The sequence below is a fragment of the Megalobrama amblycephala genome, linkage group LG22, assembly GCF_018812025.1.
Source record: "Megalobrama amblycephala isolate DHTTF-2021 linkage group LG22, ASM1881202v1, whole genome shotgun sequence".
In the NCBI taxonomy this organism is placed as follows: domain Eukaryota; kingdom Metazoa; phylum Chordata; class Actinopteri; order Cypriniformes; family Xenocyprididae; genus Megalobrama; species Megalobrama amblycephala.
In genome coordinates, this window is record NC_063065.1 from 3,043,925 (window position 1) to 3,065,729 (window position 21,805).

The 21,805-nt window shown below is 39.8% G+C and overlaps 2 protein-coding genes, 1 pseudogene and 1 gene segment (V, D, J or C); 2 read left to right on the forward strand and 2 right to left on the reverse strand.

Moving 5' to 3' along the window:
- Nucleotides 1-938: 938 nt before the first annotated feature.
- LOC125258571 lies at nt 939-21,319 on the reverse strand. Its single transcript, XM_048175538.1, has 5 exons — nt 21,242-21,319; nt 3,631-5,064; nt 3,442-3,525; nt 2,879-2,973; nt 939-2,692 (listed from the first exon to the last, which is right to left on the reverse strand). Exons 2-5 carry the CDS (start codon nt 4,595-4,597, stop codon nt 1,139-1,141), a joined length of 2,700 nt encoding a protein of 899 aa, XP_048031495.1. The 5' UTR covers nt 4,598-5,064; nt 21,242-21,319; the 3' UTR covers nt 939-1,138.
- Nucleotides 5,297-7,391, forward strand: LOC125258572 (annotated as a pseudogene).
- LOC125258573 (septation protein 7-like) lies at nt 9,911-13,185 on the reverse strand. Its single transcript, XM_048175540.1, has 2 exons — nt 13,123-13,185; nt 9,911-11,283 (listed from the first exon to the last, which is right to left on the reverse strand). The coding sequence occupies exon 2, from the start codon at nt 11,273-11,275 to the stop codon at nt 9,911-9,913; it is 1,365 nt and encodes a 454-aa protein (XP_048031497.1). The 5' UTR covers nt 11,276-11,283; nt 13,123-13,185.
- Nucleotides 14,292-20,250, forward strand: LOC125258574. The segment is given in 2 exon segments: nt 14,292-14,316; nt 19,796-20,250. Coding segments are annotated over 2 exon segments (342 nt in total).
- Nucleotides 21,320-21,805: the final 486 nt, after the last annotated feature.

Here is a 21,805-nt window from a genome sequence, read left to right on the forward strand (position 1 = left end):
GCATCCGACGGGAGTTCAATACTCACTGCGATCGGACGGTTAACCCCTGCTGATGGTGGGTGGACGTTTAGAAATTTTAGATTGGGGCTCTTGCGGCATCCGACGGGAGTTCAATACTCACTGCGATCGGATGGGTAAGCCCCACGAGAAGGTTTTAGCGAGTTGGTTTAACTGATGAGGGTTTGGTGTGCTTTTTTGATGTGGAAGCGGTTAGATCTGATGTAGCTTTTGAAGGCTTCGGATGACCAACGACCGAGAGCTTGGATCTGTTGCTGGGAGAGACCTTTTTGGGCAGCTGTGGTCGCCGCTCCTATGCGAAAAGAGTGGCTTGAAAAGTGTTCCGCTGGGATGCCAGATTGGATCAAGATCAATTTGAGATGTTTTTGAAACCAAAAACGTGTGACTGGGTGGTTTGAATCATCTGTAAAGAGTGGATCTGAAGGGGATTTGGTTTGTGAATTCTTGAAATGGAGGTAGGACTGGAGAGTTTGGTATGGTTGTATAGGTGATTGGAGGTTGAAGATGTAAATGAAATGGCCTTTTTTGGTCTGGTCAGTTTTACTCTGTTTGATAAAGTAGGAGAAGGTTTCATTGTCTAACAAGCATAGATCTGAAATGGTGGGGTGGATTTTAGGATTAAAATTGGAGGTAATGGCGAGTTCAGAGCATCTGAGGAAACCGAAAAAAGCCAAAATGAACATGGCATCCAAAGTGCGAGCGGTGTTAATAGAATGGTATCCTAGACGGAGAGTACGGATACATCTGGTGAGTAAGTCTAATGTTAGAGGTTGTCTAACATCTGGGCGGGTAGGATGGGTTTTTTGGATGCCTTTAATAAGCAGTGATGTCTGCGAGTTTGTTATTTCACAGGAGGGTGAGCCGAAAATTAATTTGTGAAAAAACTGGATTCCACTTAAATAGCCTTTAATGGAACCAACCTGGAGGCTCTTGGCTGTGTTGAGGTAAGAGATGAAAGACGTAATGGTGAGCAGAGAGAAATCTGGGAACGGCAAGTTAAAAATTAGATGAAAAGTTTTAAAACATCTCCAAGCTGTTAAATATGATTGGAGGGTTCGTGGGGAAAAAGCTTCAAAGATCGAATTGAGAGAAGCGTCAAGCAGTGGTCTCATAGAGTGGTTTATGGGAAGATTAATTCTGAATAGTGAGGTACTGGCGTCGGGTTGGGGTCCGCTTCTGGAGCCAGCTGTCTGAATTTCTGGAAAGCAAAGCGTGAGAGAGAGTCAGCAATTTCATTTTTTGACCCGGGTACGTGCTTAGCTGTTATGATAAATTGATCGCAAGCTGCTATCCAAATAAGGCGTCTTAGGAGTGGCATCATAGCTGGTGCATGCGAGCGGGTTTTATTAATGCAATGCACCGTTGCTTCATTGTCGCAGTAGACGATTATGTTGTTTGTGGACCATTCTTTCCCCCATAGAAAAGCTGCGACGACGAGAGGATAAAGTTCAAACAACGCTGAAGAGGCTGGGAAATGCGTCGCATCTAAGAGCTGAGGTGGCCAAGTAGATGCGAACCAACGGCCTTGATAAAATCCCCCAAAGCCAATGGAGGGAGCTGCGTCGGTGTAGAGCTGAATATCGATTGGAAGGGACACCAACGTATTATAGAAAAAAGATAATCCGTTCCACTGTTTAAGGAAGGTTATCCATAATTTTAGTTCGTCACGGCATGGATTAGTTAGGGAGATTTGGTCTTCTAACGCAGCGACGGAGGATGCGAGAGAGAGAAGATGCGAGATGAAAGGGCGGCCTTGCGGGATTATACGCATAGCGAAGTTTAGGTGGCCGAGCAGAGACAGAAGTTCGCGCTTTGAGCAACTTGGGCTGTCTAGCAACGTGGAAGAGACCAGAATTATTCTGTCGATTTTCTCTTTCGGTAGAGAGGCCTGGAATTTGACGGTGTCCAGACTGATGCCCAGGAATTCGATGGACGTGGCTGGGCCACTGGTTTTGTCCTGGGCGATCGGAACTCCCAGCTCGGAAAAAACCTTTTGGACTGTAGTGAGATGCGCTGCTGGGATGGCATCAGGAGGCGAAATTATTAAGAAGTCGTCGAGCAGGTGAATAAGGTAAGGAATTGCGTAGTTGTTGGAAAGAATCCAGCAAATTGCTTCTGACAGCATGTCAAAAATCTTGGGGCTGCTTTTGCAGCCGAAGGTTAGGCGGACGGCGAAGTAATATTTTTCATGCCAACGGACGCCAAATAAATGCCAGGAGTCTGGGTGGATGGGCATCACTTTAAATGCTGAAGTAATGTCGACTTTGGCGAGCCAAGAACCACGACCGGCGTTTTTGATTAACAGTATTGCTTGGTCAATATCATGGTACTGAAGAGAAAATTCTTCGAGTGGAATGAGGCTGTTTATGCTTGGAGACGGAGAATTGTGCGGGGCTGAGAGGTCGATTATTAAACGTTTTTTACCGGAGAATTTCCTTGTAGCCACTCCAATAGGGCTGATGCGAAAGTGTTCGAAAGGAGGAATATCAAAAGGTCCGATCATGAAGCCAGAATTAACTTCCTTATTGATCAATTCGTCCACTGTGTCGGGTTCTGTAAGAGCAGATTGAAGATTATCACAAATCATATTTTGTGAGGGAATGCTTTCTAGACCTGGTTCAAAACCATGTTCGAGACCAGACAGCAAATATTTGGTAAATTCGGGATCGGGGTGCTGAGACAATTCAGATGACAGACGTAAAATATTCACAGGAGTCGACAAGTAATTTTTGGAATTTTTATTGGTAGATTTTTGTACAGGGCATACAGTGCGGGCGTGGGCGCCGCCGCAGTAATTGCAAATATGCAAAAAACGACAGCGATTTCTTAGGCAGCCGCCTGTATTGAAGTGGTTGCAGACCTGACGTCTGGAGGAAAAAGCTGCGCCTCTTCCGAATGAGTCGGAGTTTGTAGCTGGCCGTGGAACGTAACTCGTTGATTTCTCTTGGTTGGGGACTGGAATAGGAGGAATTGACGGATTTACTTGGGGACAAGTCATGGTGGAATGGGCGAGCGACCTACAGACTGCGCAGGAAATATTTCGAACGCCCAGGAAGATTTTATTGTGGAGATCAGTGTCCAGCGCGCCCCAGTAGGGGCACTGATTCCACTGAGCGATACGAACGGCGCATTTTGCTGAAAACAGCTTGTGGTAAGTGTAAAAATGAGATCCCCCATAGGATAACGCGAGCTCTGCCACTATCGCGAGATAGTCATTCAGCTCGCGTCTCCTATGGGGGAAAACAGCACAAATGATTTCGGTGAATCTACTGAATGCGATGCAAAATTCAGAAAATGAAAGGATTCGGGATGAGGAATTATTTGGATTTTTTAAAGTGACTGAAAAGTCACCACAATTAATCTGGCGATTAGAATCAGGTGGGGGAAGCAGGGAAAGGAGTGATGATAGATCGATGTCTGCACCTGATAGAATCTGCGCTCTGATATTGCCGGCGACAGGGGGCGGTTCCAAAGCGATGGCGTTTGGAGGAATGGGCATCGGTGTAGCTGTGAACAAAGAAAATTGTGATTTTGCTTGAGGGAGAATGTTTTGAGGGAGAAAATCCGGGGCCGACACTGAAAACGGAGGCAGCCTCGCGCTTGAGATGGCACCTGGACCTTGGGAAGCGACGGGGAAGGAGAGAGAAGGTTGAGGTAAAGAATAAAGCGGCTGGGCCTGTGCCGCTAACGGAGGCATCCTCACGCTAGGGGCTGCTGTAGGCCACAGCTGGGGAAAAGTGTTAGCGAGAGGGGAAGGAGAAGGAAAAGTTGTTCGGGCTTGCGATTCTTGCGGAGGCAACCTCACGTCAGGAGCCGCAGGCCACGAACGTTGAGGAGAATTCGAGACAGTGAGCAGTACAGGTTGAGCCTGCCCCGCTAGCGGAGGCAGCCTCACGCTAGGGGGAAGACAACCACTGGTAGAGGCGGGTAATTCCGTACGGGGGGCGGTGCTGGAGAAACCCGCGGAAAGAGGCTGAGTAGAAGGAGGAGGGTGCGGCGTAGCAGCGGCGGAATCTGGGGCTCGGCCCAGGCTCGCTGAAGGCCCGCTGCCCTTACCAGACGATCGGCGTTGAACTGGTCTTGCTGTAGAGGAAGACTGAGTTTGAGAGGTACGTGGTTTTTTACCTTTGCTGCTTGAAGTCGTTTTCTTAGAGGGAGAAAGGGGTTTAAAGGGAGCGCAAGTTGACTGCAGGCTTGAATATAATTTATATAACTCGGGTTTATTCATCCGTCTCGAGAAATGGACATCCGCGCTGATCAGAGCTTGCCTTAATCCCAGCACTGTCCATTTCTCGATTGCAGGAATGGTTGGTTGAGCCATAGAGTAGGAGGATGATGATGATGATGATGATGACGATGAGGAAGAAGGTGTGTGTCTCACCGGTGGAGGAGAGGGCTGGTCTAGCCGCCTTGGACTACGGATAGTGGAGCGGATAGGCTGACGGCCGCGCAATGGAGTCGGAGACTCAGCGACGGCACCTGGCGGCGCATGGCTGCTCCTTGGGATGGCGCGGTTCGGCGAAAGAGTCTGTGAATATAGAGACTCATCATCGGACGGGAAGAGTTCGATTTCCGACATTTTAGGCGAACCTATTCTGGAAACTGTCGAGGATCTTTGGGTGAGTTTTGACTGTGATTATATACAGGCCTGAACTCATGCTGATTGGGTAGATACGTTGATTACAGATTGTTGACAGCTGGTTGAGATGACGTAATCATTAAGATGACGTAATGATTGGGTAGGTTATTTGACTTGTTCCTCCTGAACTACGTTAATGAAACATAATTTATTAGTCCATAAAGTATATATTATTTGACGTATTTTTAAGATATGTTAAAATTATATAATTTAAATGGTTTATTCTGGATAAATACTGTTCACCTTGTAGTATAAAGCAGTATAAGAGCGTCCAGATGATGATGAAGGTCATGTTGATGAAGATTGTTGTGTGTGTCAGTGATGAAGTGTTAAACTCACAGCACTATAAACACTCTCAGAGCACTGAAGCATCTGATCAATATGCAAACACACTCCAGATCATTTACCTGAAGACAGCAGAAACACTACTCAAAAATTTCTAAGTGACACTAGATTCTTCATGTTATTTTGGGTGGATCTTCTCCCTCTAAACACTGTTTTAATGATCAGTTTCATTCAGACTTTGATGCTGAGAGCATTTAATACCTGTGCTGCAGATTTGATATCATCATGATACTGTAGAACAGGTCAAAGGTCATCCGATAGAGAATGACCATCTAAATATTGCTGAAGATTGCAATGGATGCAATCTTCCACTGGATGCTGGCAGTAAGTAAATCATCACATATTAATATTAATATTTTTAATACAACAGCTGACTGTTTAATACTTTGTAGCACTTTCTAGAAAGGATGCGCTTTTTAGCATATTTTTTAATATTAATTTGTGCAGTTAGTTCACATTGAATGATTGTAAAGATGGTTTATAGTCATTGGATCTTTGTTTTCCTCACAGATAATTCAATTATAAATGGTTGAAATTACATAAAGAAAATAACATATTTTGGTATCACTTTTTTATTTGAAAATTTAAGACAATTAAACTTAAAATTTCTAAAATGTAGTGTTATGATATTTTTACTTAAGCTGTTTTAAAGTCACAAAAATGATAATTATTTTTAGTCTGTTGTTAAATGAACTCGATATCTCCAAACTCTTGACTGTATTTTCTCTTAATAAAGCGTCTCTGAGGAGTGAAAAGGTTTATATTTGTGGAAATGAATGTTTAAAGTTTAAAGTTCGAGTGGACGAGACACACAATGTTTCCTTCGTGATTTCTTTGTCCATCTTAAATTGTAGTGAATTCCTGCAGTTCTTGTGTTTCTTCACATCTGATCTTTGACTCTTTTAACCAAAGCGAGTTTCAGTGAAGTTGATCATGAAAATGACACTTCAAATCTATTACTGCAATATGACTTTCATCGCTTTGTAAAAATTCTTCTCTAAAAACATTCAGATCAACTTATTGAAAGTTTAATGCTGATAAAGTGAATCAAGTACAAACATTATAGAGAAATAATAGTACTTCTGTTTCTAATTTGTTGTTTCGTTTGGACCCTTATTTGTCTTTTTCACTCTAAAAATGCTGCGTTTCTTTTAAGTTTCCATATAGACTGAAAGCTTGAGTTTTTGTGGCGATGTAAAACTTCATGATATTTTCGTTTAAATTTATTTAAAGCGCTGCTGTCCGTATCTTTTTCTGGTTAAAATTGATCCCAAATCAATTACTGAGCAAGTACATAACCAATCAGTGTTGAAAACTATTCTTACATTAGCTCGATTCACAACGGTAAGATTGTAATAATGTTTTCTGATTTGAGGTTCGGGTCAGTTTCTGTGGGAAATTGTAGTTTGCGTCATTACGTCACGTCTGTATTCATAAAGAAGGTTGGTAGTACGATTTATTGTAATAAAGATTTTCCTCAGTCATTCAGAACAAAAGTTACATTCATTGTTACGTTGACATTTTCCATTAAACTTCTTATTTTGAACAAACTTCCAAGACGTGAATCTGTAATTGTGAAGTAAGTGAAGATCCACACTGGTGCGGTGACTGACAGCCACACAAACACCTCAAAACATCAGATTCGTCCGCGCTGAGGAGCCGTGCCGACGCACAACCCATGTGAGGAAGATCATTCCACAAATAACTGCAATTGCAGGTTTCAAACAGAGATGGAGACAAAGAGACAAACTTACAGACTGCAGCTTTAATAATTAATCAGCATATTTACCAGAATGTGAAATTAATTCTGAACATTTTCTCTTTTTCATGTGTAGGAGTTTGTGAGCATTAATGTGTTAAACGGAATAATGATGGGATTTTCTTTGACTGTTTTCTTCATGTTGTTTCTCTCGCTGTTGGAGAATTTCTGCCTAGTTTTCTCTTGAATCCCAATGGAAAGCCACTGGTAACTGATTTCTCTGTGCTTCTCTCAGGCGTCACTCCTCCTAAAGTGAGCGTCCTGCCGCCCTCCAGCGCAGAGATCTCCTCTCTGAACACAGCGACACTGGTGTGTGTGGCCAACAAGGGCTTCCCGTCAGACTGGAGCCTGAGCTGAAGGTGGACGGGAGCAGCAGGTCTCAGGAGAGCAGCGCTGGGCTCCTGGAGAAGGACGGTCTGTACAGCTGGAGCAGCAGCCTGACTCTCTCTGAGGAGGAGTGGATGAAGAGCGTCTCGGTGAGCTGTGAGGCCACACGGAGCGGCCAGTCTGCGTCCACTGGAGACACTGTGAGGAGACAGCAGTGTTCAGAGTAGATCTGCTGACTATATGTGTGCTTTTTCAGTCTTGATTTTATTACAATTCAGTCAATAAAACATAATTGTAACATTATGTCCTTTTTTGTGTCATTTTTGTTTCGGCTCTTTCATTGGATCAGGGCTTTAGCTCATATTTTATAAATAAACTTCACTCAATGGAGCATGAAAACACCTGCAGATACATGATGAAACGAGATCTGCTCAATTCTCAGAGGAACACAATCACAAATGTGACGCAAATGAGTTTAACTCTTCACTCAGTTTCACTGTTTGACTTGATATTCTGAGCCTGCTGTGGTTGACTAATAGAGAGAAGATGTTTATATATATATATTGGTCCTTGTCAAACTCGCTCAAATCCCTTTTTTCCTGCTTCTAAAGCCCGGGATACACTGCACTATTTTTGGCTGTCCCAGAAGAAAGATTGTCATCGTGAAACAATCGTGGCGATTTCCGTGATCGTGGCATTTAATTGGTGGTCCTATGTCGTACAGTGAGAGAGGTTCAAAGACGGCTGTTTTCCTGGTCTTGCGATTAAAGATAGCCTACGATTATTTTCTGACAGTGTCAGAAATTCAGCATGATCACCGCACAGTGTGTTTGTGTAGTGGTTTAAAAAGATCAATATAATTAACTTTTACAGTTCATAACTATTATCAGTTTGTTAACTGCAACATAAAAAGTGCTAAGTCAAAATGATTAATTCATGTGAAGTATATTATTGTTCTAATTCTGTTGGTTAACTAAAAATTAGATGTAATTCAAGGAGTGTCCAGTAGGGGGAACTCAAAGGCTGCCGGGAGTAGCTGACGCTGAACTATGCTGTGCGTCACAGCCAATACAGCTCAGCACGAGTCCGTGTCTCTTTTATTAATATATATTTTCCCCCTTTTCAAGGGGTACAACATTTGCTGCTATGACCTACATCTACTGACCAGCCAGGTTCAGATCAACATGCTCTTTGTTCATAGAATACAACAATCAGTTCACAGCTACACGTATAAAATTTTAGTGATGGTGTTTTTCTTTGCAGTGATTTACAGAATCCTTTCATAGAGAATTTTGAGTGTGTTGTTGAGTGTGTGAAAGTGTGTGAAAGTGTGTGAGCAGCTGCAGTATCAGTTCAGTCACTGTGACTCTGACTGACGGAGGTTTTTGTACGACTCTTTATCACTGTGTGAACACACCACCACTGTGATAACTCTAACAGTAATAATGTCCAGCATCTTCAGTCTGGACTCCACTGATGCCACTGAATCGAGATAAAGTTCCCCTGCAAACAAGCCTCCACTGGCCCTTTACGGCCCCACCTAAGTGAGGGCTGCCAAAATGTTGGCCCCTTAGCACTGGCCCTGCACGGGCAGCCCTCACTTAGCCTCCGTGAAGCCTTAGTGCTGTTTAATTGAAAATAATAAAGTTTGAAGTCACCGATATGGAGGCAAGCATTTGCTTTAGTTAGGCTCTTGACCCTTGCAAGTGTGATGAATTTCAGGATCATATTTCAGATTTTCAATGAGTGTACTTCTTGATTGACATACTATACTCATAAAGGTACAGTTCACCCAAAAAATTCTGTCATTTACTCACAATCATGTGATTCCAATCTGTATGTTTTCATTTTGGGGTGAAATATTATTTCATAATATCAAATAATAGTTCAAATAATAGTTCCGGATAATTTCCGACATAAAGTTTAAGTGACCTGAGTTCTTTCTTGGTCCTTTCATGGTCTAGTTCTCCTCTACTATCACTTTCACTCCCATCGTATCAAAATGTTTTAGAAAATATTTTATTTATCCTCCTAGAGATCTCTTTTGTAAAAAATAAAAAAGAGCTATCTAAAACTAATCTTGATTTCAACAGGGTTAAATGAACACATATAAGCATCTTTAAAAAAGCTTTATTGATAAAAGTGAAATACGAGTGCAAGAATTTCATAATCTCTTTGTGACAAGCACAGTCCAGATTTATAGTAAAGCAGAGCTTAGAAATGTATCTTTTTTTACCTGTTGGATGAAACTCAACAGTTTCTCATATGGCCTCTAGATGGCAGTGCTTGATATATACAGTTAAAAAGCCTGACAATGATTACATGCACATCATTTTACGATGAATAACAATGTTCTTTCACAGTTTCACTGCTATATTTTCAATAGCATCTTACTGTATAAACGAATATCACCTTAGTTAATTGAGCAGATGCAGTTAGCTAATTCAAAGCAACTTACAAATGGGAAATGCAGGCACTTGTAGATTCATATAATATTGCAATTATGATCGATGATAATATCGCTTAATATCACACGAAGGACATGCTTTTGAACAAAGCACAAACATTTTTAGGATCCAGTTTTCAGCATAATTTGAACAAAGGCATGATTTGTGTTTATTTTTTGAAAAATCTTGCCAAGTATCCCAGGGGTCCTTGCTTTCTTTCTCCTGCTCTCTTCTTGATGTTTTCCAGTGTTCCAGCTTTTTCAGACTCATTTATTTCCTTCAGCTTCTTAATCAGAAAATCAATGTGCTGAAGTGTGAGTAGAGAATCAGCATTGAGTGCGATCTTCTCCAGAGCTTTCCACACAGTGAAAAGCTTCATTCACCAGCTTTATTTTCTCTTTCTCTGAATTCTTGCAGTTCTTCTTCCAGCATCTTGACCACACACTTGCCGTCTCCAATCTTACCATCATATTTCTTCTGTAAATCTTCATATGTTCTCTTCTCTTTCTTTGTCTTTGTTACATATATTTTCGCTGCTTTGATGTGTTTGCTGAAGTGGCATTTATTTGTACATACTGTACAGTGATTATTTCTCATTGAACTGCACCATGAAAGATCACTGGTCCACCAGCATCCTGGATAATGACAGTTCTCCTCACAGACGGTGCAGCACATCGCTGCTTTGGCTACAGAAGTATCAATATCAACCCATTCTTTGTAGGGCACTTCAACTTCATATTTAAAGTTTGCAGGTTCCTTGTTCTTCTCCAGAGCCTCTTGAGTTTGTTTCAGCTCATTTTGCTTTAGTTCTGTCGTTTGAACACGTGCTTTTAGATTGGAAATATTTGCCTCCAACTGCTTCCGTTTCTGCAACACATCTCGGGTCATCTTTAGGGATTTTGGTTGTATTGTGTCAAGAAACTTGAATAATTGCATCATTCCTTTAAAACTGAGATTCCATGATTGATTCAGCCTCTGTTCACGGTCTTCCTCATCTTCATCATCATCTTCATCAGCTTTTGACTGACAGTTGTTAAACCGGAAATACACTGGCTGATTCTTGTCATTCTCTGCACACTTGATTTTAGCCTCTTTAACAGCCGTCAGGGCATTTTTAGGTCGAGCTCCATCTGAGTATGTGAAGAGCAAGACAATGTTTTCAGCAATATCTCTTCCGAATAAAGACTGAACAGCATCAAATATGTATATTTGTCTGTCAGAGAGTCGATTCTGTGTTGCTTTAATCACCAGACACACTGCATGTATTTCATGGATCACTTCAGCAGATTTACTTAAACTGAGCAAACTCTTGGTGATCTTTTTTTCAAGATCAATTCCACGAGTGTCTCCATATCCTGGAGTGTCAATGATTGTTAAATGGATTGGACTCTCTTGTAGATAAAACCCATAAACAGTGACGCTGGAGGTCTGACTGTGAACTGATGTTCGGTCACTCTGATCATCTGTGATCTCAAACCAAATCTTGTCTTCTCTCTGAACATCTAACATGTAGTTGATCATCGCATTGATCAGGGTTGTTTTTCCTGTTCCTGTTTCTCCCACCATCAGAATGATTTTATGGGGTTTCTGTCTGTCTCTTTTCCCAAAGGTGATTTTTCTATATGGTTCAGGATGATCCAAATTGTCTGCATTTTTTTGCAGACGGTATCGAGCAGGATTTCCATTTTCAATTAAGATGCTTTTCTTGCGTATTTCATCAATTTTATTTAAACTGATCATATTTTTGCCTGTGGTGTTAAAACAGAAAATGTCAATTCACACAAATAAATGTATACATTTGATGTTTTGTTTTATTGCTTTATTTAAAAAGCAAAAACATTTTTATAATGAAGCAGCTTCAGTGCTATTGTTATTGTTGATCAAAATATATTATTTACATTAAAACTGTAACAAATAAGTGTTATTAGCATTTTGTTCGATTAAATATTTAATTAATAAATTCGGTTTGTTATATTTTTGTAAAATAAGCAAATTAAACCAAATAACAGATTACAATAGAACCCAAATTGTGGAAAAGTTGGGACAAATTTGTATAAAATGAAAACTAAAAGACTTTCAAATCACATGAGCCAATATTTTATTCACAATAGAAATGTTTAAACAGAGAAATATTACACTTTTATCCACTAAATGAGCTAATTTCAAATTTGATGCCTGCCACAAAAAAGTTGGCACAGGGGCAACAAATGGTTGAAAAAGCAAGAAAGTTTGTCATGATAAGCTATAAAATGGATTGTCTTAGAAAGGCAGAGTCTCTCAGAAGTGAAGAGCTGTGAAAGAGTGCGTAAAAAAAATTGTTGAATACTTTAAAAACAATGTTCCTCAATGTCAAATTGCAAAGGCTTTGCAAATCTCATCATCTACACTGCATTACATCATCATAAGATTCATAAAGCTGGAGAAATCTCTGTGTGTAAGGGACAAGGCTGAAGACCTTTATTGGACCTTTATCGACACTGCATCACTCATTGGCATGATTGTGTCAATCACATTACTAAATGGGCCCAGGAATAATTCCAGAAACCGCTTTTGGTAAACACAATCCGCCGTGCCATCTGCAGATGCCAACTAAAGCTCTATCATGCTAAAAAGGAAGCCATATGTGAACATGGTCCAGAAGCGCCGTCATGTCCTGTGGGACCAAGGCTCATTTAAAATGGATTGTTTCAAAGTGGAAAAGGTGTTCTGTGTTTAGATGAGTCCAAATTTGACATTCTTGTTGGAAATCACGGACGCCGTGTCCTCCGGGCTAAAGAAGGAAGGGAGACCTTCCCAGCGTTCAGTTCAACAAGCCAATCATCTCTGATGGTATGGGGTGCATAAGTGCATTCGGTATGGGCAGCTTACATGTTTTGGAAAGGCACTTTGAATGCTGACAAGGTATATAAAGGTTTTAGAGCAACATATGCTCCCCTACCAGACAGTGTCTATTTCAGGGAAGGCCTTGTGTATTTCAGCAGGACAATGCAAAACCACATACTAGAGCTATTACAACAGCATGGCTTCGTCGTGGAAGAGTTTGAATGCTGAATTTGCCTGCCTGCAGTCCAGATCTTTCATCTATAGAGAACATTTGGCGCATCATTAAACGAAAGATGACCTTGAACTCTTCAGCAGCTGGAAACCGATATCAGGCAAGAACGGGACCAATTTCCAACACTCCAAACTCCAGAAACTCATAACCTCAATGCCCAGACATCTTCACACTGTTTTGAAAAGAAAAGGAGATGCTACACCACAGTAAACATGCACCCATGTCCCAACTATTTTGAGACCTGTATCGGGCATCAAATGTGAAATGAGGTCATTTTGTGCATAAAATTGTAAAAATGTGTCAGTTTAAACATTTGTTATGTTATCTATGCTCTATTGTGAATAAAATATTGGCTCATGTGATTTGAAAGTCTATTAGTTTTCATTTTATTCACATTTAAAAAACGTCCCAACTTTTCCGGAATTCAGGATTGTATGTTGATGTGTTTTGCTATGAATCCTGGGAGCTGTCTGGTCTTAAAAGTTTATTGTGAAATTTACAGAAAAAAGTGGACAAACGTGCAGTGACTTACGGGATGACCAACACTGTAAATGGGAGTCCTTAGAGGTGATGCTGGGGCAGAGTAGAGAAGAACTGACCTGTGAATCAAAAGAGGATGTTCAAACCACATGTGGGTTATTATGCCGTTTAGATTGGAATGATTTCATAATTCCAAACATAGTGTTATGCGACAGAAATTTTAATTTGTTTGGGCTTTTTTATTCCAATGGAGGAGTTTGAGCATTTTCAAATCGGACTGTACTTTTAAACTGATTGTAATCGTGTTAATTGTTGAGAGTGGGAACTTTTTATTAGATTTGAAAAAGAGCAGGGGCTTGGGCCTATGGAGAGTTAACTCCAAAAAGAGTCTATTCCTCAACTCTGAATCCCCCTAGAGTCGGGGTCAATTTCAGCACAGGAATCCACTCTAGCCCTCGTATTATCCTCAAAAACCAGCGACAGCGGTTTGCCAGTGGGGTCTATTTGACCCCAGCAATTAAAAACCTCCAGAATATAATTTTATTTTCAAATTTTTATCCATCAGGTACTTTATGTTTCTTCATACACGAAAAGTCATCAAATATGAAGCAAAAAAAAAGATGTCAACCATATTTTTAGAGGCGTTAAACATTGCGTGGGGTCTCACAGACCCCAAAGATAATATGAGGGCTAGTTGTCATCTAGGACAGGGCCTCTGTTTCTGCATACATGATCACTCACTTGTTCAGATGATTCTCTATTCCTAATATAATATTCCTAATATAGTGCATGGCAGTTGAGTGCAGTATATCAGCAAGAAGTGAACGAAATGAACCGAAGGTATCCGGACACTGATGTATTACACTTTGCGTAAGCTGGAGCTGTCGCAGAAACAACAGTCAATACGTGTATATTATTGTATGTATTGTGTTTATTTTTAATATCCTGTCTAAGTACCTTTTAAGACAATAATCATGTGCGTTTAGTGCCACCCAGCCATCATATTAAAGACCACAGCTATTTATTGAGAATTTTCCTTCTGTAAAATTAGTCAGGAGTCAGACTAATTTAGAATCAAACCCTCAGATCCCCCAGATAATGGTTGCGCGTGTTCTCCAATAATGGAACATGTAATGTCAGACTAAGCAATTCTAAATTGTGAATATGTCAAAAGAATCAACCACAAATGGGGCAATAGTGAGTATCCTTCTGAAAGCTATAATGGCGAATGGAATCCCAGACAATGGTCTGATGTTTTAAAATGTTTTCTTTGTTTTTATGTTTCCCTTTTAAGGACTTCAGGACTTTTACGGACACCACAGATTTCTGTAATATCAATATGCTTATATATGTAACACACTATATGAATAAAATGGTATTGATACATTTGTATATTTATGACAAGCTTTAATCCTCAGAAATAAATATTTATTACCTTATATGATGGATCAACTTCACTGATGGGTCTGAATGTGTGATTGGCGTGTTTCAGTGAATCTCTTGCACACTACAACACACAGGCTGTTTGTCCTCCAGACAAAAGAGTTTGAGTTTTTCATTGTGTAAACTGCAGATCTCCTCAGACCCTGATGAACGGATATCCTTCAGGAACGACTCACACAAGTTTTTTAGTGCAAGATTAACTGGAGGTTCGAGTTTTGAGGATCCTTCTGCAGACAGGACACTCCTGAGTTTTGGTGGTTCTCCAGAACTGTTGAAGACACTCTTCACAGACACTGTGACTACATGACAGAAGAACAGGAGACTTGAAGATTTCACAGCACACGGGACAAGAAAGTTCTTCTGAAGATACATGCAGTGACGCCATTTTGACAGTTTGAGCTCCAGCTATCTAAACTTTACTTGTGAACGATAGTTTCAAATAAGATCTGCTGTCTGCTCAGAACTAAACTACTCATAAATCATTGTTGGACGTTTTTCTCTCCGTTCTTCATTGATCTCTGATTCTTTTGCTTTTGTCAAAAAAGAAGCGAGTCAGTATGAAAGAAAGGAGAAATAACAATCTCTCTATCAATCTATCAATCTCTTCCTGATAAGTGTTAAGATGCTCAAGTACAACATAGGGTGTGTTGAAACGGGTCAAAGTACAACATCAGGATAAAGGTTCCTCAGGTTAAATTTTAACAAAATGCCATTCAAAATGAACTTGCATTTGAAACTGTCACTCAGAACGGCTGATGGCACCTGAAGTTGAACAAACAGAACCACTGAAGGAAAGAGGAACAAACATTTGAAGTCACCATTATGGTGATCAGTATTCCCAGTTGGACTCTTCACTCTTGACTTCTTATGTTAGCTTTTTTTGTGGCTGATTTAATGGCACTTTTATGGCAGTTGAAGATGTTGTACCAAAATAACATTATATAATATTTCTTGTATTTAATGCTGATCTCATTATGAAGTAGCTTATGTATTAAGTAACATTCACTGATCAAATCTAAAGTCTAATCACTGATTCAGAAGGTAGTTTTGTTGATACAATTAAACATTATGCATTGACGTCAACATTGTGGTACTATTGGCTGATTTTCAGCACTGTTGTGCCAATCATATATTCAGAAAACTTTGTGAGCAGTATTTTATTAACTACAGTGTTATCAAGACACAGACATCAACAATCAGCGAGTGAAATGCAACAATGGTGACATGCTTCATGCCAGCATATGAAACTCAATCATGGCTCCCAGCATGCATTGTGGCACAAAAAATTGCAATTGCAAACTGATCAGAATTAATACCTGCTATTTATAAGCAGAATCATTGAAGGAAAGAAACACAAGAACTACAACTGACTTCAGCCACAGCTTTAGATGAAATCAACTGAAGATAAAAGACATTAAATCTCTGAAGATCTGATTAAACATCTCCACAAACAGCATTACCAGCTTCACTTATTACTAACCAGACTGACTTTATTTCTGACATACTGAAACAAGAAACATCTCAACAAAAGTAAAGGGTCAAGAGCTCAACTAAAGCAAATGCTGATCTTCCTGATGGTGATCCTCAAACCAAACATTTTCAATAAGACATCAACATCTGAAACCTCTGTTAATTCTCAATAAGAACTTCTGTAGACATGTTGTCAGAAATAAAGTCAGTCTGGTTAGTAATAAGTGAAGCTGGTAATGCTGTTTGTGGAGATGTTTAATCAGATCTTGAGTGATTTAATGTCTTTTATCTTCAGTTGATTTCATCTAAGGCTGTGGCTGAAGTCAGTCGTAGTTCTTGTTGTTATCTCTGTCCTTCAGTGATTCTGCTTGTTAACAGCACATGTTCATCATTAAAGTTTAATAATCCCTTAATTAATCACTTAATTTTATCATTAACTGTTAGGGTTGGAGCTAAACTCTGCAGGAATGTGGATCCCGAGGTCTGGAGTTGAGGACCCCTGCGCTAACGGGACGCTTCCCAACCAACACAGCCCTGTGTGGCCTAGAAGGGTTTAACCTGCTGTCTAACTGGGGCACCGTCACTTTTGTCTGCAGTTTCCATGTAGGCCCCACATGGGTTAGCCCAAATGAACTGAACACTGCTCAGTGTGCACACTACAGGCTGTTAAATGTAACACTGAATCAGTGTAGGATTTAATGAGATAATTAAGTAATGATTGTGCTTTATCGAAGATAGCTGCTGTTAACAAGCAGAATCAACAAAGAACAGAGAAACAAGAACCACAACTGACTTCAGCCACAGCCTTAGATAAGATCAACTGAAGATAAAATAATTCATTAATCTCTCAAGATCTCAGCAGATCTGTTTTAAATCTACAGAAGCTAGCTTAACAGAGGTTTTTTGTTGTTGTTGAAATTTTATTGAAATTTGTTTGGGTTTTTGATATCATCATCACGGTGATCAGTGTTTTCTTCAGTCGGGTACTTTGACTTGATTTTTTAATGTCAGAGTTTATTTGGCTGCTGTAATGTAGGAGTCTTGAACCTCAGCAAAGCACGTTGGGAAGACATGACGGAGCTGATCACGAGGCCTCGTTCCTCAAGAGCTCCCAGTGCTGATGTTTCTCCGGTCCAGACGAGCCGTATCTGAGCGTCCGGCAGGATTCACAGCAGTCACGTGATTTACAGCTCAATACTGAAGCAGTCTTTCAATGTGCTGCCATTGCTGTTCATTCAATAAAGCTTCTGAACGCGTTACATTTGTGTCCGACTGCATCATTGATCAGTGTGTCGTTCATTCAAAGTTTGATTTAACGCTCTCAAGATGGAACACTTTCACTTCTGCTCATGGAGTTTCAGTAGTTTTATATGGCAAGTTTATCAGGGGTACAGTATGATTGAACACTGGAACTGAGGAAGAGTGTGTTTTGTTTGATTTGATATCAGTTTGTCTCTGATTCTGAGCATATTTGAGTCAAACCCGTCTGTCACAGGACAGATCACAGTTTAATAGAGCTGATTTCAGTCATAAGTCAGTTTTGAGCACATGTGTAGTTCCTGTGTTTGTCCTCTGTGTGTCAGTAGTGTGTGAAAGTGTGTGAAAGTGTGTGAGCAGCTGCAGTATCAGTTCAGTCACTGTGACTCTGACTGACGGAGGTTTTTGTACGACTCTTTATCACTGTGTGAACATCCAGCCATTGATCCAGTGGCTACCAAGACAGTAATAGTGTCCAGCATCTTCAGTCTGGACTCCACTGATGGTCAGAGTGAAATCATTGTTAGATCCACTGCCACTGAATCTAGATGGAGTTCCTGACTGGAGATTTTTTACAAAATAAACCAGGAGTTTAGGAGCTTCTCCAGGTTTCTGTAAGTACCAGAATAAATGATCTCCATTAAGCACATCTGTGGTTTTACAGTTGATGTTCACAGTTTGTCCTGGTTGAGCTGCTGTCATTGAGGGACTCTGAGTGACGGTGATCTGTCCTCTACACTCTGAAACACACAACAAGAAGAAAATCAACTCAAAACTTTGACAATATACTTGAAGAAATGAATTGATATCAAACTTGTGCTCCACAAACCTTGAGCAAACGCTGTGAGAGTCCAGATGAAGATGATGATGAAGGTCATGTTGATGAAGATTGTTGTGTGTGTCAGTGATGAAGTGTTAAACTCACAGCACTATAAACACTCTCAGAGCACTGAAGCATCTGATCAATATGCAAACACACTCCAGATCATTTACCTGAAGACAGCAGAAACACTGTTTTGTCATTTAGTATCTTTGCTAATAAATTTCTATTGATCATTTTCAGAAACAGACACTCCTGATTTACTTCATGTTATTTTGGGTGGATCTTCTCCCTCTAAACACTGTTTTAATGATCAGTTTCATTCAGACTTTGATGCTGAGAGCATTTAATACCTGTGCTGCAGATTTGATATCATCATGATACTGTAGAACAGGTCAAAGGTCATCCAATAGAGAATGACCATCTCAATCTGGCTAAAGATTTCATTATAAAGCAGGTCATTAAAATTAGTGGAGTTTAAATCACATGTGTTTTGTAAATGTGATGAATGTAGTTTTTGACTAATTATAAAATTTCCTCCATGCAATAACAAGTATTTCCTTTAAAGATGAATATTTAGTGTGTGTTTTCAGCTCAATCATGTTGATGTTGAGAAGAGCTGCTGTTGAGTCTCATATCAGTGTGTGTGAGTGTCGTTCGTCTCTTTCTCTGCTGGAGTTTGTGTTCATTTGAGTGTGACGGAGGTTTTTGTACGACGCTTTCACTAGAATGAAGCACTGTGGTGCACTTTCGGTGGAGGAACTAAACTGACCATCAGTAAGTCTCTAAAATTCTCTAAAAATGTTAATATTTAATTGTTTTGTTTTTAGATTATTCAAACAAGCATTTTGCAACAATGTTTTAAAAATTATAAAATTGTTTGAAAAAAAGTAACTACAATATTTCCTAGTAAATTTAATAGTTTCATAGTTTCTTTAAATTTGTCTGCTGTTTCACAATTACATGTTTATATTCAGTGATATTTCATGATATTTATCTTTTTTCATTGCAAGGCATATTTTGTTACTTTTATATACTTATTTCTTTTTACAAGAGTAATTTCAGATATTATAATAACTAACATTGTTTGTTTTTTAATATATTGATTGCAATATTTTCTGACATTTTCAATTATTTCTTAAAATACATAATTGTGTCCATAATTTTTGGTAAATTTAATAATTCAGAAATTTTGTAATGCGTGAAACAAAAGTTTGATGATACGGACAAAATAATTCTAATTAATAATCTAACATCATCATCAGACAAAGAGAAAGATTTGAAAAATTCATAATTTTATCTTACATTTGCTGATAATTATGATTGTGAGTGTCTTAAGTTAATAATGAAATTATCATTTAAATTTGTTTTCTACATATAAATCATCAGTTTGTGGACAATGTTTTTAAAATCAGTTTGAGATTAAACTGAACCTTATTCAGAAAAGATGAAATGACTGTAATATTTGCTGTATATCATGTCTGCTTCAGAGAACTGATTTATATTTATTCATATATCTTATACTTCATATATTTAGTAGCAGTGAATATTTTATTTGAACTGAGAATATTGAAATTTAAATGCAGGATCATTACTATGTGGTTTATGAAAGAAAGCAGTGATGTGGAATTTCTGTAAAGATGAAATGATTGTGATTTTTCCTCCATTACTGTGTGTGACATCTGACTAATTGATGATCTAAAGACGTTGGTGTTGTTTGTGTGTGTTTGTGCAGCTGGTCCCGCAGTGAAGCCCTCCGTGTCTCTGCTGCCGCCCTCTTCTCTGCAGATCTCTGGAGACTCAGCCGCACTGCTCTGCCTGCTCAGCTCTTACTCTCCACAGGGGGCGACGGTGAGCTGGACGCTGGACGGGTCAGAGGTCACCGAGGGGGTTCAGACCAGCGCAGAGAGCGAGCGGGACGGACGCTACAGCCGCAGCAGCGTCCTGAGCCTCAGCAAAGCACGCTGGGAAGGCGCGGATCGCTTCGTCTGCAGAGTAAGACATGACGGAGCTGATCACGAGGCCTCGTTCCTCAAGAGCTCCCAGTGCTGATGTTTCTCCGGTCCAGACGAGCCGTATCTGAGCGTCCGGCAGGATTCACAGCAGTCACGTGATTTACAGCTCAATACTGAAGCAGTCTTTCAATGTGCTGCCATTGCTGTTCATTCAATAAAGCTTCTGAACGCGTTACATTTGTGTCCGACTGCATCATTGATCAGTGTGTCGTTCATTCAAAGTTTGATTTAACGCTCTCAAGATGGAACACTTTCACTTCTGCTCATGGAGTTTCAGTAGTTTTATATGGCAAGTTTATCAGGGGTACAGTATGATTGAACACTGGAACTGAGGAAGAGTGTGTTTTGTTTGATTTGATATCAGTTTGTCTCTGATTCTGAGCATATTTGAGTCAAACCCGTCTGTCACAGGACAGATCACAGTTTAATAGAGCTGATTTCAGTCATAAGTCAGTTTTGAGCACATGTGTAGTTCCTGTGTTTGTCCTCTGTGTGTCAGTAGTGTGTGAAAGTGTGTGAAAGTGTGTGAGCAGCTGCAGTATCAGTTCAGTCACTGTGACTCTGACTGACGGAGGTTTTTGTACGACTCTTTATCACTGTGTGAACATCCAGCCATTGATCCAGTGGCTACCAAGACAGTAATAGTGTCCAGCATCTTCAGTCTGGACTCCACTGATGGTCAGAGTGAAATCATTGTTAGATCCACTGCCACTGAATCTAGATGGAGTTCCTGACTGGAGATTTTTTACAAAATAAACCAGGAGTTTAGGAGCTTCTCCAGGTTTCTGTAAGTACCAGAATAAATGATCTCCATTAAGCACATCTGTGGTTTTACAGTTGATGTTCACAGTTTGTCCTGGTTGAGCTGCTGTCATTGAGGGACTCTGAGTGACGGTGATCTGTCCTCTACACTCTGAAACACACAACAAGAAGAAAATCAACTCAAAACTTTGACAATATACTTGAAGAAATGAATTGATATCAAACTTGTGCTCCACAAACCTTGAGCAAACGCTGTGAGAGTCCAGATGAAGATGATGATGAAGGTCATGTTGATGAAGATTGTTGTGTGTGTCAGTGATGAAGTGTTAAACTCACAGCACTATAAACACTCTCAGAGCACTGAAGCATCTGATCAATATGCAAACACACTCCAGATCATTTACCTGAAGACAGCAGAAACACTGTTTTGTCATTTAGTATCTTTGCTAATAAATTTCTATTGATCATTTTCAGAAACAGACACTCCTGATTTACTTCATGTTATTTTGGGTGGATCTTCTCCCTCTAAACACTGTTTAATGATCAGTTTCATTCAGACTTTGATGCTGAGAGCATTTAATACCTGTGCTGCAGATTTGATATCATCATGATACTGTAGAACAGGTCAAAGGTCATCCAATAGAGAATGACCATCTCAATCTGGCTAAAGATTTCATTATAAAGCAGGTCATTAAAATTAGTGGAGTTTAAATCACATGTGTTTTGTAAATGTGATGAATGTAGTTTTTGACTAATTATAAAATTTCCTCCATGCAATAACAAGTATTTCCTTTAAAGATGAATATTTAGTGTGTGTTTTCAGCTCAATCATGTTGATGTTGAGAAGAGCTGCTGTTGAGTCTCATATCAGTGTGTGTGAGTGTCGTTCGTCTCTTTCTCTGCTGGAGTTTGTGTTCATTTGAGTGTGACGGAGGTTTTTGTACGACGCTTTCACTAGAATGAAGCAC